Source organism: Staurois parvus, unplaced genomic scaffold (assembly GCF_062004578.1).
Source record: "Staurois parvus isolate SC_StPar_1 unplaced genomic scaffold, SC_StPar_1.0 ptg001562l, whole genome shotgun sequence".
In the NCBI taxonomy this organism is placed as follows: Eukaryota; Metazoa; Chordata; class Amphibia; order Anura; family Ranidae; genus Staurois; species Staurois parvus.
Window position 1 is genome coordinate 46,398 of NW_028319358.1, and position 18,724 is coordinate 65,121.

Genomic DNA, 18,724 nt, shown 5'->3' on the forward strand with positions numbered 1-18,724 from the left:
TTCCACTCACCGGAAGTGACGTCAGACGTACGGGGTAAAGACCGGAAATGCGTCAACGCGTTTCGCTCCTCCCATCGGGCATTCTCAAGACCAAGGTGGAAGTTTTCTTTGCATCTGAAGAATTTCTGGATTTCTTATCTCTACACAAATTTTTTGTGATTCACGAACTTTTGGTGTCTATTATTATGATGAACTTTCACTACTAATATTATTTATGATATATTTAGTATTATTATGCACTTTATAGATTCATTATATTTAGAGGTCTATGTTTGCGCTGTTTATTTATAATTGTCACATTTTGTGTGTTTTATCACATTGCACAGCAAAAGGGTAGATCCTGTAGTAGTTTTCTTTGGCGCAGGAAGAATTTTCAGTTTATTTAGCATATTGTGTCTATTTTGGACTTTATTGTACTTATTCACAGAGTTTTTTTATTGGTTTTGTTTTACTTTCACTAAGAATACATAGCTAAGATCAAAAGTGAGGGATATGATTTGAAGCAATTTATTTATCCAGTTTGTTTGAAAGCACATGCATATATATGATTCACAGCATCTATCTATTCACATGGTTTGTTTTATTGTAGTAATATTATACATTTGACAGACATTGTTTGCACAAAAGATTGCACCTAGTGGAGGGGGGGGGAGTATTGTAGTACACATTTTTGTTAAACACTTTTTCTTATTTTGGATTGGCAGCGCAACACTATACACTTTTCTTTTACACTCAATCATTTAGTAAGGTGAGTGTTTTTGGCGCTAGCATTTATCCATTTATTTATCCATTTGTTTTATCCACTGTAGTCTCGAAATCTGCCTCAGGCTACACTGCTTTCCTGGGCAGAAACCAAACGCTATAGCAAAAAATCACCCTCATGTAAGATATACATTTTGGGGCCTAAAGAAGCTCTCCTTCAATTGCATGCAGAATAGAATAACAGTTAGCTTACTGAAAGCCCTTAAAATGATAAGTAATAATGGGTAAGTTTTTTTTCCAAGTTTTTTTTTTTCAGGGGAATTTAAACTTTTTGGTAGGAGAACAGCAGCCCTGTGTGGGCTTGATGGGAGTTACAGAAATGTGTATACTTTCCATGTTCATTTTAGGAGGAATGAATGTTTGCTATTTTATAATTACAGCATATTACAAGTGCACAAAATGCCTTAAATGGTTACAGGCAATAACTATTATGCTGCTACACAAACTAGAAAACAAGGTTTGAGTGAACTTAAAAACAAACAGAGGGCACCAAAAAACACTTTTTTCGCCTGCAGTCTGCACCTAAATAAGCCCAAAATATTATTCAAGAAAAAACTGATAGAACACCATTCTAAAGCCTGGGTTATTTAAATATTTAAATATAAACTCTTAATAGTTATCAGAGTGTTTGAACTTGAGAAGCTGGAGAGTGTTCTAATAGGAAAATTAGCATAATAAAATTGATGTAAACCATAAAGTAAGAGATAGACTTTAAAGGAAACCTGTTTAGAGCAAAATGGGGTCTGCCATTGCTAACCTTATTCTAAAAATGCTAGCTGCTTGATTTCCATTCTTTCCGCATCATTGAACCAGGACAAGTATACATATCAGAAAAGTAAAAAAAAATCCTGCATATTTGTTCTGGCTCAGTGAATCAAAGTATTGGCACCCAGGAGAGGTCACCATTAGCAGCCTCAATGTTTTCAAGCTCATGACAGGGAAAATTACCTCTCACCAACAACTTTAGCTCATTAATGATTTAAAAAAATCTGCCCTAAGTACTTTTTTAAATTTATCTGAACACCTAATCATGTAGCCCTTTGTCAACACTAGTGCAAAAACTGGTGTCCGCTGCTGTACTAAAGGCTCATTGCCTAATAGACTTTCCACTGCACCTCAAATGATCACGATGTAGAAGATAGAATACTTAAGTCATCACATAACCACAATTATATGAGGCATTTAGATTTTTTTTTTCTAAACACTAAGGCAATTAGCTACAGGGGTGGGTCATTGTTTGTGTTTGAGAGTTCAACTTTAAATAAATAGAAGTCAGTGAAAATCATCCTGTGACAGTGCCCATGCTCACCATATCCTACTTGTTAATGTGAGTAGATTTCTTTTTACCATGTCTTCTTAACCATGAGTGATGAGGTGGCCACACACAAGTCCAAATTTGTTGTAAATGTGTCACATGTGTAAGACTCCCAAAGCCATGAGGACCCATACATAGTAAATGTCTTTTCACAGAACACACCATATATTCTCAAATTAGATTAAAAAGTGCGTCAAAGTAGGGTGCAAAGCTCGGAAAGTCAGTACACAGATGTACACTCAAAAAAAGTAAAGGAACACTTTGAAAACACATCAGATCTCAATGGGGAAAAATATCATGCTGGATATATATACCAACTGGGCAAAGTTTTAGGAACAAAAGGATGCCTAATTGTTTGATGGAAATGCAAAGTATCATCCTACAGAGGAGTGAATTCAAAGACATCCCGAAAATCAATGTGAAAAAATGATACAGCAGTCCATTTTGCTGAAATTTAATTGCAGCAACTGAAAATGGTAGTTTGTATGGCCCCCACGTGCTTGTATGCATGCCTGACAATGTCTTGCCACATGAGGCCCGGCATTGTCCTGCAGCAGGAGGAACCCAGGACCCACTGCACCAGCGTAGGGTCTGACAATGGGTCCAAGGATTTCATCCTGATACCTAATGGCAGTCAGGGTGCCATTGTCTAGCCTGTAGAGGTCTGTGCATCCCTCCATGGATATTCTTCCCCAGACCATCACTGACCCATCACCAAAACGGTAATTTTGAATGATGTTACAGGCAGCATAATGTTCTCCATGCCTTCTTCAGACCCTTTCACATCTGTCACATGTGCTCAGGGTGAACCTGCTCTGGTCTGTGAAAAGCACAGGGCGTCAGTGACGGACCTGCCAATTCTGGTGTTCAATGGCAAATGCCAGTCGAGCTCTATGGTGCTGGGCAGTGAGCACAAGGCCCACAAGAGGACATCAGGCCTTCAGGCCACCCTGATGAAGTCTGTTTCTGATTGTTTGGTCAAAGACATTCACACCAGTGGCCTGCTGGAGGTCATTTTGCAAGGCTCTAGCAGTGCTCATCCTGTTCCCCCTTGCACAAAGGAGCAGACATCAGTCCTGCTGATGGGTTAAGGACCTTCTACGGATTTGTCCAGCTCTCCTAGAGTACCTGCCTGTCTCCTGGAATCTCCTCCATGCACTTAAGACTGTGCTGGGAAATACAGCAAACCTCCTGGCAATGGCACGTATTGATGTGCCATCCTGGAGGAGTTGGACTGCCTATGCAACATCTGTACGGTCCAGATATCACCTCTTGCTACCAGTAGTGACACTGACCCTAGCCAAAAGAAAAACTAGTGAAAACAGTCAGCAAAGATGAGTAGGGAAAAAAATGTCAGTGGCCTCCACCTGTAAAACCATTCCTGTTTTGGGGATTATCTCATTGTTGCCCATCTAGTGCACCTGTTGTTAATTTCATTAACACCAAAGCAGCTGAAACTGATTAATAACCCCCTCTGCTACTTAACTGACCAGATCAATATCCCAGGAATTTAACTGACTTGATGATATACTCTGATTAAAAAGTGTTCCTTTAATTGTTTTGAGCAGTGTACTTTAATGGATAGCACTACACCAATGTGCTACCAGTTTCAAATATAAGGCCTTACAAAAATCTTTTTAATGCATTGTCTAGTAGGCTCCTGACCACTTTCTCCCTTTTCCATTTTACTAAATCTGGAACTGTGGGTGGGATGAAGCTGCATTGACAATTTAGTGGGATGAAGCTGTGCCAACATGTCAGGCAGATATACAGGGAAAATTGATATCCCTGTTCATACCCTGCCTACAGAAATTTAGCTGGGAGTATGGCAGCTGTAATCTAACTTTTGGAACACAGGCATGCTGCGTATTGGTACTGCATCTGTAGCCTCAAAGTAGGAAAAAAAGATGCAAGCTGATCATGCTAGGATGGCTGCCTAGCACGGTCAGTTAGAAACAGGAAAGGCTTCTTTCCAAAGAGGACTGGCAAGATCTCCAGGTATTTGCTCTTTAAGACACTAGAGATTGCAACTGGCCTAATAGGGAATGAACCAAAGACATTCCCAACTTTAATTTTAAGGGTTCACATATACTTTGAGCAGAGTTATTTAAAGTTTTATAGGAAAGTAAATCCTGACTGATAACATAGCATGTTAGTATTTCTGGTGCAATTTTATTAGTAAAGGAATAAACAATTTACTGCCTGGAGGGAATAGGTGTCTGATTACTACAGTTTCAGAAACTGACGTTGGAAGATTTGCTGAGACTAATTAGTTATGCAATTGAGTTAATATTGTTTTACTTTGTTTTCAGAAGCAGTGAAAAACTAAAAAGGCAGACTGATGTAAAGACCTAGAGTGTGTAATTAGTCTAACAGCATGCAATACCTAATTAAATCTAACCCATAGGGTGTTATTCCTTTACAGGCAGGGGCACATCAGTAAATCAAAGTACATTCCTGGGAGAAACAATAATATATATATACTGAATCTTTCCAGTAATATAAGAATAAATACTCATATTGCCTATAGTAAATTTAATAATATATTTCTTTAGGCTCTCTCCTTGTTGATAGCTATGTAGCACTGCAACCATCAGCCAAACAACTCCAAACAAATTTATTTTGTTATATTGGTTTTCCCTTCACTTCCTTTTCTGTCTCCAACAGGAAGTGAGGATAATCTCTTGAACATGAACTGAACTAGCAATAATAGCACCTTTTTTTTAATAGAATGGGGAACAGTTAGAACCCTTGTCTTTTGTTTTATGTTGCTATCTATGTCCCTGTTTACAGTAGGAGAGCTCATCATTTGTTATGGTGTCACTTGATCAACAATGGTGGAAAATCTCCCCAAAAGGGACACAATTGAAAATTCTCACTCAATGCAAAAGGTTGTAGATCATAATAATTATTCTATAATGTATTGCCTTAACATATTTTCTGACCATATAATATACTGTATGTGAGTCATGGATACCCAGCTTTACCTCCTATTTAATTTGTAGCTGTTTCAGTTGACTGAAAATGTATTTTGATTACATTATCATTCTGAATAAATTCTGTGTAGATTGTCAGATTTATGTTAGTTAAAACCAATCTGAATATAATGACCAAAGAAATTTGGTGCTATTTTGGGTTGCTTAATGAATTTACTGTATATCTCCATACATGATGATTATGACCTGCCCCTTTTGTAGTGTGTATACATTATATATTATTTAAGTTATCTGGGCAAAAATGCTACCGGATTGTTAAATGAAAAACTATTAGGCTAGCCCTGAATAACTTTGTGTTGCAGGTACAAATTGACCTCGGCTAGAGATTCTTGCTTATAACAATGACCACTTGATCATATCAAACTGATGTATGGTTGTCTTGAGTTGAAAAATGATGCCCTGCACACCAGACTTTTTAAAAGAAAAATCTTTATTGCATTAATTGCATCAATATCATTTTCATGTCTTACCTCCTTCAACAACCAAGAAATAATAAAAAAATGTTTAAAACAAACAAATATTAAAATAAAAACAAAAAAACCATTAGTCATAATCCTAGATCCTCCTTAGGGATCTGACCATACATTTCATGACTGCTAGAATAATTTGAGGCTTCACCTAAAATCATGGTCATACCTAAAAAAGGACAGAAGCAAACATGTATTAGAGATGAATAATTGTACAATATACAAGGAAAATCATAAATATGCAAGACAGAGAGAGAGCACCAGTGCAGCCCTCTATTGCCAGTTAGCATCCTGTGTATCATATGCATTGCAGTTAGCATCATGTACATCAATAAATAATTTCCACTGGTTATAAATAAAGATTTATAAATAGTTAACAGTATAATCAAGGAGACCTAATGGTCAGAGAGCAGACCTAATGATCAGGGTCAGAAAAAGCAATCAAGTGAAAAGGAAAGCTAACACTTTAGGATGCACATTTTGTGGCATATAGATCCAGATTGCTTCTCATTGAAAATAATGTCTTTGAAACAATTCCTGGATATTATTTGGGTTAACCTCAAACAGCAAGGGTTTTTTCCTCCTTATATTTGGTGGCTAGTGTCTATACAAATTTATTATTGTATGCCATTGCCTGGCTCAAAGAGAGTATGCTTGTCACAGGGCACTGTGCACATGTTGCATGTAACTGTGGGTGAAACTTCTACCCTAGCAGTAGCAGTAGTAGTAGTGCTACCAATTTATCTCCCTCTAACTTCAGTACTTTTTGAGTCATGCACCTAGAAATAAGCATGTTGGGTATACAAAGTCGGCCATACATAGATAGAAGTTTGGCCGATTTTCAATCCATGTAGACTTCTGTACAACCAGCCTGTTGGGTTTTCCCTACAGGGAATCAGCACCACCGGTTATAGTCAGGAGCGCTGATCAATTTATTCTGATGTCTAGGAATTTCCCTGCTGTCAGAATATAAAATTTCAGTGGCAAGGATTCCCCCATTCACCTTGAATGTGTGGATAAGGGAAATAAAGACTCATCTATGGGCTGTTTTACTCTTGGCTTGTTTTGAATCAGACTCAGAAAACATTGAACACAGGTAAGTAGGTTATATTTTTACCTTTGTCTAATGAAGAGAGACATAACCTATATAGCGGTGATATTAACCCACGAAGTAAAAAATGAACTAAACCAGGAATAAAGGCGGTCTAACATTACAAATCTGTAGCTAATTCTGTATTTAAGATGCTGTGTACAATTACAAATCTGTATCTAAAATTACAATTGTGCATGTAATTATCTTTTTGCTTGAAGGTCTATCTAAAGTAAATATGTTGTAATACAATTTTTATCAACAAATAGTACCCTTCATTCAGTCCATTCTTTCAATGACTTTGACAAGCTGGTGTAAAGTTTCAGACTTATGATTTCAGCAACTACTTCATTTTCTAGGATATGCATTAAAAAGAGACTGTGTTCACAGCCTATGAAATAAGTATTTGAAAAATTAATATAATGTCAATTTGATATCAAACCCTCCTGATAAAGAGAGCATTGCATATTTCTAGCAGATAAGTAGATTTGATGATGGATTAGATGATACTTAAAAGTCAGTGTGTGACATCTGAAGCAAGACACAATGATGCAGAGGTGATTAATACATTGAAGAAATCACTTTTACTTGATACATTTTTGTGCTGCCTTTTCTGAATAGTATATGGAGAAAAAAATCTGTAGTTTTAGCAACTTCTTCTTAAATATCTCTTGACACTACTCTGGGCTAGGACACTACAGATAGCTATTTAAAATGGTATAGTTACATTATAACAACATTTGGGGCACTGTTAATGGAAAATATGGTATTTACATTATCAAATTGTCAGTAATTTGTTAGGACTCCTACATTTCTTGCACTCCAAGGTAAGACACAACACATTGACTAATTAAAGGGTAATTCTACTTTTGTGAAAAAATAATATGGCATAAACAATTGGTCAGTAATCCATATTTTAATTTAATGTGATTAAATGTTTTCTTTCCTTATCAATTTGCAACTGCTGTGTAATCTTCGGTAAAAGTCAATGCAAAATAGCATTCTGTACAAAGATAGTGTTGATAAACTTCCCCGGAATCGTAATTCCTTCTTGTGTGATTGGCTCACTGATTTTCCCAAAAGTATGCGCTAAGATACAAGACAGATTTTAGGCATCCTCTGAAATAGGAATTGTATTATGGTGAGACACTAAAGGAATGAAGACATCTGAATGGGATGAGGACACTGCAAGTGCATCAACTGATTATTGAACACAGACACTCCTACTCAGGAATTAGTGTTTCAAGGACATAGAGGAATGTACTGCTTTTTCTTAAGAACAAAAATAGATAGAACTCTGCTACATATTTTATTAAAATCCCTGCAATGTACATACAGTCAGAGGGGAGTTACTCTTTAACCACCTAAAACCAGGCCAATTCTAACATTTTTCCCACACATGTAAAAAACAAAATGTTTTTTTTTGCTAGAAAACTATTTAGAACCAGCAATGTATATTTTCTGAAAACAAATAGTGGATGTTGCAATTTTTTTATGTCACATGATATTTGCGCAGTTCAGTATCAAACACAAATTTTCTGAAAGAAATACACTCTAATGCATTTTATTGCACACATACACAATATAATACCCATTTTATTTGCAAAATATGAAATATGATGTTACACCAAGTAAATAGATACCTAACATGTCATGTGTTCAAATTGTGTACACATGTGGAATGGTGACAAAGTACACTCCCTAGAAATTCCCATGGGTGATGCTTTAAAAGCCTTTACCAGTGGCAAGTTTAGAGATCTGCCACTAAAATTATTCCTCTCACTCTAAATTTCACAATGATACCTCACATGTGTGGTGTGATCACCATTTACATATGTGTGTGGGACCTGCGTGCATATTCGCATTTGAGCATTGGCGGAGGCAGAGAAAATTATTTTATAATTATTTTCTTTATTGCACTTTACGGCTATTACAAGGGATGAACAACATACATTGTGACAGCATTGGCCATGGCAGGTCCACTTTATGGAGATATTTTGGATCTGTTAGACTCCAAGTCTCTCTGCCCTCCAACCAACTGAGATTGGTTTGATCAGCTGCTTTACAAGCTGGTAGCATTGGCTGCTTTACAAGCTGGGAGCAGCTAGGTAAAAAACAAACCAAAAGTGGAAGTGAAACTTCTGTTCCTTCCACTTTTCACAGTGCATCTGATGCAACTGGTCACATCAGCCCTGAACTCCTCAATGGGGTGGGAGAGCCCAGGAAAGATAAAAGATAGTGGGAGGGGAGAACCTGCCACCTGTAAAAGTTACTGGGTGGCTGTATAGTAACTAGGATCACTTTTTGCCTGTAGAGGATCTCCTGCTGAAAAGAATGATTGCCACCACTTCCCAAGGACATATACAGTATGTATAGTACATCAGCTGGGAAGTGGTTTTAAGTATTATCTACAAGTGAAGATACAAACTACTGTACAATATAGTGCACATTAAAGGAAATGTGTAGTTGTTATTTTAAGAGATTCTGATTATTTATCCTGGCCATGATTAAAAGTGCAAAACATTTTGAATATACTTTTTTTTAGTTTTTTGTTTATCTACAAAATATTGCAAATGGATATTTCAGTAGGTGGTATGTTAGCTATTTGACAAATGAAGATTGAGGCTCGTACTCACATGGTTCCCTTTTTCACTCCACTCCCTGATTTGCTATAAAAAAAGCAATAGTTTACAGAGCTCAAAATGAATGCCGGATAAAATCTGCTTGTTTGTAAGTCCAGTGTAGCCGCTAACCAAAATAGTAAGTGACCATTTAAAATATTTCTGGCCTTGTACATTTTATCTGTGTAAGCAGTATACCTGTCAAGTAAGCAGGATTCATAATGGAAATCTGAAAAAGATGAGAAAATTCAACATTTAATAAAGCAATAATCCTTCACTGTGAGCATCAAGAGATTTGTTTTACACCTTGTAAGTCATATTGAACACTTTTAAGAACTTTAAAAGTTATTATAAGCATGAAATCTGGAATATGCACTGTTAAAGCTTTTACAGGTCTAAAAACAAATCAGGAAAGCACCGAATGTGCTCAGCAAAGAACAGATTAGACAGAGCATTGAATTTAAGTGCCTGCTGCATGCTGCATTTTATGTTTTAGAAAATACAGCTTAATCGAATAGAGAGCTATTTTTATTATAATCCTTTTTTTTAGGAAAACCTCTTTGTTATTATTAAACAGAGCCGATGGCTATCATTAGTCACATTGTTAGTGGGAAATATGGTAATTCCACAATTTGGGTCCCTGGAACAAAACAGGTTTTGAAGAAGATGTTAGTCCTATAGAAAATAACTTCAAACAAAATATGCAATTCATCAAAAATTGAATAGCAATTTACGGTGTGTGCTTTTTATTTAAAAATAATGTTCCAAATGTTTTCAGCTTCCACCAGAAAGTTACAGAAAACTGTGAGAAATGTAGAGGCAGCTATTGCTGTCCATCTTCTGAAAATGCTAATTATTTGGCTGTCTTTTACTTCAATACTTTCTAAGCCCCTGACCTGAAACATGCATGAGGATTGGTAAAGTCAGAATGCCTGATTGACAAATTTGTTTCAGTTTAGTCATGTCAACTACTTACTTTATACAGGTTTCTTTAAAGGATCAGTTTGCTAAAACTCACATTTCAGTTTTTGGTAGGTACTGGAAAGTTAGGCTAATAGATTCTTATGTCCCATATACATAGGCATTGTTAGACCCAGGCTCCTGGAGTATGTGCCCCAGATCACCTGCATGGTGACCAAAGTCTAGAAAATCCTCTACTGACAGGATCACTTTGACTGCCCAGTATTCATGGAACTATCTGACAGAGACTACATATAAATCGATGAACACTGGGTAGGCAAAATGAAAAGTTCAACTAGTGCTGTTGGAGCACCTGGCATGATATCACCTAGCAGAGACCCAGAATCCAGCAACATGACACCTCTGCACCTTCTCATAAATAAGTAACCACTGAACAATAATAATTTGCCTTAAACATTCCCATTGACCACCAACAAAGGGTTCTGATGTTGTAAAGGACAGTGATTACTGACCAACAAATGTTGTAGGGGCATAGATTCTAATGTTGCAAGGGTGATTACTACTAACCCCTAATGTTGTAGTGGGCACTAAACACTTACAGTATATTGTAGAAGTCACTGAACATCAAAATTGTAGAAGGAACTAAACAGTAATGTTTTAGGGAGCACTTACTACTGAATATTATTGTTAAAGTGGGAGCTTACTACTGACACCTAATATTTAAGTCATTATTGACCAATGTTATACACGGGTGTCCACCCTTTATGAGGAAGTCAAAGAAGTGACAAAATGCGTCAAGGGACATGACGTTGGATGTTGCCCAAGAAACCGGAAGTAGCGGAGCGGCCATTTTAACTGTGGTAATAGGGTTTGGCATTCCTGGAAGCTGCTGCATGGTGGAGTCATGGGATCTTTTATGCTAGTTATTTGGCATTTTATGTAAGCATACTAAATAAAGCGTGGAGTATCTTTATCTTTAACATACTACACTATATGAATTTGATTTTTCTTTATGAATGGATGTATTGGAGTACTAAGCAGGCAAGAGTATTGAAAGGAGCATTGGGGGATCAGAAGGTACCCACAAGGTTCCAGCAGATCCGTATCCGTACCCTCCTTTGGATTTATTTATAATGACTGGCTTATTACTCATTTGGGTAAGGGCATGCAATTCAGCCACATTAGATGTGTACACTGAGTGTTCACTATAGTATTATATATAATAAGAATACACATAGTGGTTCACTATCACATGTTTCACGGGTCACCATGTGTTTTCACGATTTATGCATTTTTGCATGAAATTTATAAAGATTTTTTTTGGCATAACTAATTTTGGGATTTGGATGAATTTATATTGTGAGGATAATACACTATTGAGTTTTCTTTTATTTTGAGGTACACGGCACATACTGGATTTATAAAGCGAGTTTTTGGAAGAAAAGATTTATAGACTTTATTTTATTTTTTTTGGTATAATTGTATGGACACCAAGAAGTATTATTGACCAATGGACTGTGCATGTAATATTGTACATTGCATATTCGTGACTAAAGTATTCTTTGTCCCAAACATGTGCCTTTTATCATTGTAGATGATGAAAGGCTGAAAAGGATGTGGTGATGGTACTGAAATAAATACAGAGAGATGGAGCTTATTGTAAAAAGAAACAGTGTACTTTTTTAAAACGCACGCTTGTTTTTTTAAAGTTACCCTATGTTTCATTTAAAAGAACACTGACACCCAAGCAATGAGGGGCAATTTGCAGGCTCTCTGCAGAAGGGCTCCTCTGACTCAATTATACTAAACTTGCCAGTGTTTAGAGACACACACAAATCTCAGGACAAAATTTTATTTATAAAAACTGTTCTGTTAAATATACATTTTTCTCTGAGTCTGCCTCTGTACCACTGTATTGTAAAAGTCAGGGGGATGGACACATATTTCAGGAGTTCTATTTTTAATTGGCTCTTTAGAAAATACACTCAAGTGGCCAATGCATTGGACAGCTCTGATTAAGGTCACAATGTGCAAAGAAAATCAAAGTGTTTATGTATTTTATGGTCACTGTTAACCAATCACAACCATCACAAGTATAAACATTAGTGGTGGTTACAAACCTTCTGCCCAATCACAATGGAGGCAGCTCCCTTCCCTCCATTGTGAATGGGGTGAATGTTTGTGAGCAGAAAAGGAAGGAGGATTGGCAGATCAAAAGTAAAGATGGGGGGTCTTAAGGTGTTTAAACTGCCACTGATCACCAAAGAGCGTGGGATTTTGTAAGGTGGGGGCAGTTTGAAGTTCTATTAATCACCAGTAACTGTGTAATCATATTTTAAAGGTAACTAAATGAAAGCTAATGTAAGCAAATCTAAATGTGTGGTCCTTTTTACTTTATATAGAAAAAACTGTGATTATTAAATACTATTTAATAATTTATATCTGTCTTAAAAATCAAATATAAAATCAATTTGAGTGCAGTGTTGTATTACCAAGTCATTGTGAGTCAAACTATCACATCACTGAAAAATCACCTTGTAATGAAGGGGTATATACAGGCTAATACTCAAGTGGTTAAAGAATAGGGATGAGCTCACCATTTGGTCCAAACAGAAGTTTGGTCCGAACAATTTGGCTGAACATTTACCCCTTATGCTGGAGATGAGAGTCATATATAGTAGCAGTTTTTCTGCTGCTACTATATGTGACAGTGTCCTCTGTTAATGGTTGTTAAAGTGGTTATCCAGTCTCCACTGAAAAAAATAAAAATCAGCAGCTACAAAAACTGTAGTTTCTGACTTTTAAATAACAGCCACTCATCTATCCCATGATCCAGCAGTGTGTTCACCCCAGCCAGGTTCACTGGCTGTCCTCTGTCCCCAGTGCCAACATCTTAAGTGTGGGCACATGGCTGTGTCAGCTGAGTGCCCACTGCACATGCGTCAGCAGTGCTGCACATTGTGATTGGTCCTGCAGTCTTCTGGGACATGCCATGTATCCCAAAAGACTGCAGGGAGGAGAACTTTTGATCGTCTAGGCAGTCGGGGAAGAAGTGGGAATAAGTACCTGTCAAAATCGGGTACCCACTCCCCAAAGGTGCCAATTCTTCATGGGGAGTGGGGGACCAGTCCTTAAAGTGGAATGTACCCTTTTGGGTGGAGCTCCACTTTAAAGAAGCAGTGGGTGTCAGCACCCACCCTTTCCTTAGCAGCCAGTAACATCACGCTGCTCTATTCATTTGTTGGCCAGGAAACTTTAGTCATGTAATCAGACAAAGGTAGCGCTGACATCATTGACCAAGTATGGTCACATGGCTATATTTGGTCAATAACATTCTCTTTACCCCTTACTCATTTACATAGGAAAGACCAGTAAATAGAGACTCCCTTATTTTTAAAGGGGTTTTCCAGATTCTGATAAGCCCTCAACATCAGGCCCAGGTTGTAGGAAGAGGACCTTGTCTTCATCCATCTGGGGATAGGATACTTTGTCGCCCCTGGCAATGTACCCCCCATATTGGAGGTATTTGACCTGGGCACATGCTCACTGCCCTTTTTCTGTCTTTCCAGCTTGCATGCTTGGTTAAGGGCCTGGTATGGATATAGGGGGAACCATACACTTTTTTTGTCTTTTTTTTTGCATGAGGTCACTCTTGACATTCATACCAGACCCTCATCAAGGATAAGGGTCTGGTTTGTATTTTTAGGAGAAACCACATGCCTTATTTTCTTCTACCATAATGTCCCTCATTAACATTTATATCAGATGATCATCTAGGATAAGGGTTTGGTGAAGATGAAGGAAATCTCTGGTCTTTTGGTTGCAAAAAAAAAACCCCAAAGCAGCCAGGAGCTGTCATTAAACGGCTTTTTTTTTGTAAAACCCAGTTTTGCAGTAATAGGCTGTATGCATCATACAGATGAACCACAGGCATGCAATTTAAAATAATTTTGCCATTTTTATGTTATCCTTTAAGCATTATTAAATGCAGTGTTGTCTGCCAAACATAATATTGTAACATTTTCTTGGCTATGGTACATGGGTCCACCCCACCATGACATTTGTTTGACAATTCTTTATATTTTAGCCTAGTAAATGGTCATAACTGATTTCTAAGATTCATATTCTACTGATTTCAATGGGGTTCGGATTTGGTATCCAAACTTCAATACACTTCTGCAAACTTGCTTCAAACCAAACCCAGGTACGTTTGGCTCTTCCCTATTAAAGAGGAATGTAGTGAAATAAAAAGCAGTGCAATTCTCTAAAAAAATAAATATTCTAAATGCATTTGAATCATGTGTTACACCATTTAAGGTACCAATAACAAAAAATAAAATAAATGAATGTATATGAATGGTGGTGGCACCCTCTTCTGAGCAGGGTGTATCTAAATGCCTCTCAATCCAATATTGAAACAAAGAGTGTTATGCCTCTTAGAACAACTATTTTAAATATGCAGTGCAATCTTCCAATGACAACAGTATATGAACAATGGTGAAACCCCCGAATAATAACACTCTCTGCTATGTACACCACATATTAAAATAAGAAAATATAACATTCAGTCAACATTCCCACATGTGCAATTATTGAAAAAGTTCAGCTTTATTATATGATCTACATCTAGTATAGATCAATAGACGCTTTATGCTGACAATTTCACTCTTGATTTACTCCATGTGTATCAAGGTATATGGATGTAAAAATCTTCCAAAAAATGTTCCCAAAAAGATAAAGACAAAACCTTTGTCATGCCTACTGTATCTTTTAAACTAAGGCGAAAGTAATAATTTTTTTACTACTGTGCACTCACATGCTATTGTGCACATCAAAAACATACATATAAATAACCATTCTGTGTCTAAATATTTTACCACGTGCAACCCTTCACCAGCTGCGCCTCCTGCTCACCTTTCCAATATGATCTACATCAAGTATAGAACAGTCAGCACATTTTTGCAGATACATTTCCTCCAGGTAAAGTATGACTCCAGATGTACGAAGAAGTATGCCAGGCTCTCCAAAAAACATGCACTCAAAAATAACAATGTTATTTCCTATTGAAGAGGAACTTAATTTTACCAGTTGAAGACTATTTGGCAGCCAGCAGCTGTTGGGAGAATAAACATTTTGGTCAGGAGTATATAAAATATAACACATTGTAGAGAATTTAGTGGTTAAGGTTATTGAACACAGTGGTCAGAAAAGAAAAAAAAAAACAAGCTATTGTTCATGGACAGTTGATGGCCAACAACATTGGTCAGTGGAAGGAAAAATGCCACATGCAAATGGTCACTATGAGGAAAATGCCTCAGCATCAGTGGTCAGAAAAATGTCCCAGTGAGAGAAAATTGCTCTGATGTTAGTAGTTTAAAAAACTGCCAGGTGCATTGGTAATTAATAATTGTTGGGAGAAAAGAAATGCCATCACATTGGTATCAGTGTAAGGAAAATTGCCTCGCAACAGACTTCTCATCATCCCCCCTTCCCACTTGAAATCAATTTTCCATAAGACCCATAAACCCCTTCAAATTTCAGATCATCTTCCCCCTTCTTTCTCCTTAACCCCTTCTGACCGAAGATCAGCCTCCCTTTCTCCCTAATCTCTTCAGACTTCAGATCAGCTACCCTTTCTCCCAAACCTTCCTCTGACCTCTAGCCAGTGGTGCTACAGAGCATAATGAGGTTGTCTATCATAGACTTCCCTTATGACAAAGCATCACAGGACCAGAAACTTGAGCTACACTGGTCTGAGGTCTGTTACCAGCAGCAGGTGCTGGAATGGACCTTCCAGAAATTGGAACTAGAAGAACAGACATAAGAGGCAGCATGGTGGGAAGCCAAAACAACTACAGGGGTGCCAGCTACATTTGCCACCTGGTCCAGCTCACCTCTAATTGCTTGTGGGCTGCTATAGTGGTATATCTGCCACTGGGTATAAATAGAGGAAACTTGATAATTTCAGAGAAAATAGTATCTTAGAGATTTTATTGTAGTTAAGTTAAATAAAGTTCACTACAAAATGTAGACCAACATGGTACTATCACTATCATGTGAGCTGTGTACTGTAGAATGTGTGTATTACGGCGTATGGGCTATCTCTATATTGTGTTACTGAGGGATTAAGCCCTCTTCATATTTTTCTTTGCGAGCATAGAAAATGTACATTAAAAATTGTAAAAAAAATTAATATATATATGTATATATATATATATATATATATATATATATATTCAACAATATATTTTGGTATCAAATACTTTTAATTTAATAATAATCTGCTTTATTTATTTATTAGCTGCAGTCATTTGTTCATATTGTGACCTTTATGATAATTATTTAGGTTGGCAAACACAGTGTAATAAATATTCAGTTCATGTTGTCTCTTTAATTAATGTTAATGGAAGTCACTGATATTTAGGGTAGTGATCCAAAACTATTAGATGCTGAATTTAAATAGTTTCTTTGGCCTGATGTGTCATGGCATTAAAGTGCTGCAATTATATGAGGACATGATAGCATTTAACCAACAAATATTCTTGTTGTCATGTTTTCATAGCATTTTAACATGTTACCCTCTCAAACCTGCTCAATCCCTAAGAACCAGAGCAAATTGTTTTTAGATTTCTGCTATGGACCTGTTTTTTCGGTAATAACTTTGTCATTACTTAAGATAAGGTAATACAAAACTAAACAAAACACACTTTTTTCTTTTTTTTTGAGCAGTGTTAGCTTAAAAATAAATAGTGCTACTGCACGTAAATAGTGTACATTTTATATGTAATTTGTCTTGTTTAAAATGACTCTAAAGTTATAATTCTGGTGCAAAGTGATTTACAAAAATAAAGCTTTTTTGTTTTTGTTTTTGTTTGTTAAATGTTTAAAGATATTGACAAAACAAAAACAAAAAAGTTGAAGTATTATTAACAAATATAACAAACAAAAAAACAGCAGGAAAATAAGAGTTAAAGAGAGAAGGAGACTAAGGAGTTAATTAGGGTTGATTAGAGAAAATTAGGGGGCTAGTGAGGGCTTAAAAAGATGAACATTTTATTCATCACTTTTTTCTACTTGTCAGGTTGCTTTAGATCTGCATTTGCAGATCGGAGTTCATCACTTTGATCTGCAGATAAATAATAATAATAACAATACGCTTTTTTTGACTTTGTATAATTGCATCTAGAGCAGGGTTGTTTATAAGCACTGATTCAGACTGCTTTTTTGACAACTACCTTCTCTCCCTCTCTGAGTATACAGTAATGCAGGCTTTGATTGATCAAAGGAAACAATTACTGTATACTTGGGGGGGGGGGGTTCAGAAGCAAAGCAGATAGACTGTACATGCTAAACAAGTCTTGTATGCAATTATGATGTTTTTCGGGGTATGTGCAGCACATTCAACGTCTGCAACTAGTTACACTAGTGATGCCTTTATTATTTGTATATACATTAGCTAAACCTGGTCTAGATTTCAAATTTTAGGGAAAAAAAAAGGAAAGTGCTGATGTCAAATTGTTACCTATAAATATGACAAAGAATCTTTAATGTAAATTAAATGTTGAATCAGTTTTTATTTTACAGCTATAAACATCAGAAATCAGAGATCGCAAAAGGAAGATATTTGAAATATATTTTGAAAATATTCTTCCCAAATATATTAACATATATTTGAAATGCTACACTTTTTGGCCATATTCAATATATTTCAATATATATATATATATATATATATATATATATATACACACCGTATGTTGAAATGCATTTTTATTACAAAATATATGAAAAATATTTTTAAAAATAAATTTCAAATATACTGTATGTCTTTTAAAATATAAATCTACATTTTTGGAATGCATTTACAAATATATGTAAAAATATATGTTATAAAATTGACTTTTTATATGTTAAAAAAATCTGAAGAATATATTGAAAAAATATATATTTTTAAAAAAGGCACTACCTGCCTGGAGTTTGCATGTTCTCCCTGTGCCTGAATGCGTTTTCTCCCACACTCCAAAGACATGCTGCTAGGTTAATTGGCTCCTGTCTACTTTGGCCCTAGGATGTGTATGCATATGATTTAGGGCCCTTATATTGTAAGCTGCTTGAGGCCAGGGACTGATGTAAATGTGCAAAATATATGTAAATTGATGGCACTATATAAGTACCTGTATTTTTTTTTCTAAAATATAGAACCAGGAATCAAATTAAAGCAGACATGAATTGGTCAAGGCTGTAATCAAGGTGGAGCTGGAATCTACAGTTGTGGCCAAAATTATTCAACCCCCACTGAAATTGAGTGTTTTGGCCAGTTTGACATTGCTTTTGATCATTCAGTCATCTTGCTTACATTTACATTAAAGAGGCACTTGTAGGTCAGACAAATATAACATAACAGTTATAATGAAATAACCACAAATGTCTTTTCTGTGCTCACAGCATTATCAGTTTTATTCAACCCCCAAGTGACATTCAATCTTAGTACTTAGTACAGCATCCTTTTACAGTTATAACAGCTTTTAAACGTGAAGCATAGCTTGACACAA

The 18,724-nt window shown here is 36.3% G+C and overlaps 1 protein-coding gene across 2 annotated transcripts in view; it reads right to left on the reverse strand.

Moving 5' to 3' along the window:
- Positions 1–5,485: 5,485 nt before the first annotated feature.
- Positions 5,486–18,724, reverse strand: part of LOC149435290 (uncharacterized) — a 77,489-nt gene continuing 64,250 nt past the window's right edge. Inside the window, exons 1-2 of one of the 2 annotated variants that reach the window (XR_016308521.1) lie at positions 15,087–17,834; positions 5,486–9,480 (exon numbers count right to left, since the gene is read on the reverse strand). Coding sequence is in view for 1 of the 2 variants with exons in the window: in XM_089662826.1 (XP_089518952.1) it covers positions 5,688–5,709; positions 9,267–9,480 (236 nt within the window). In the remaining variant the exon portion in view is untranslated. Of the gene's footprint in view, positions 9,481–15,086; positions 17,835–18,724 lie in introns of those variants that run through there. The other variant, XM_089662826.1, reaches the window with a different exon arrangement.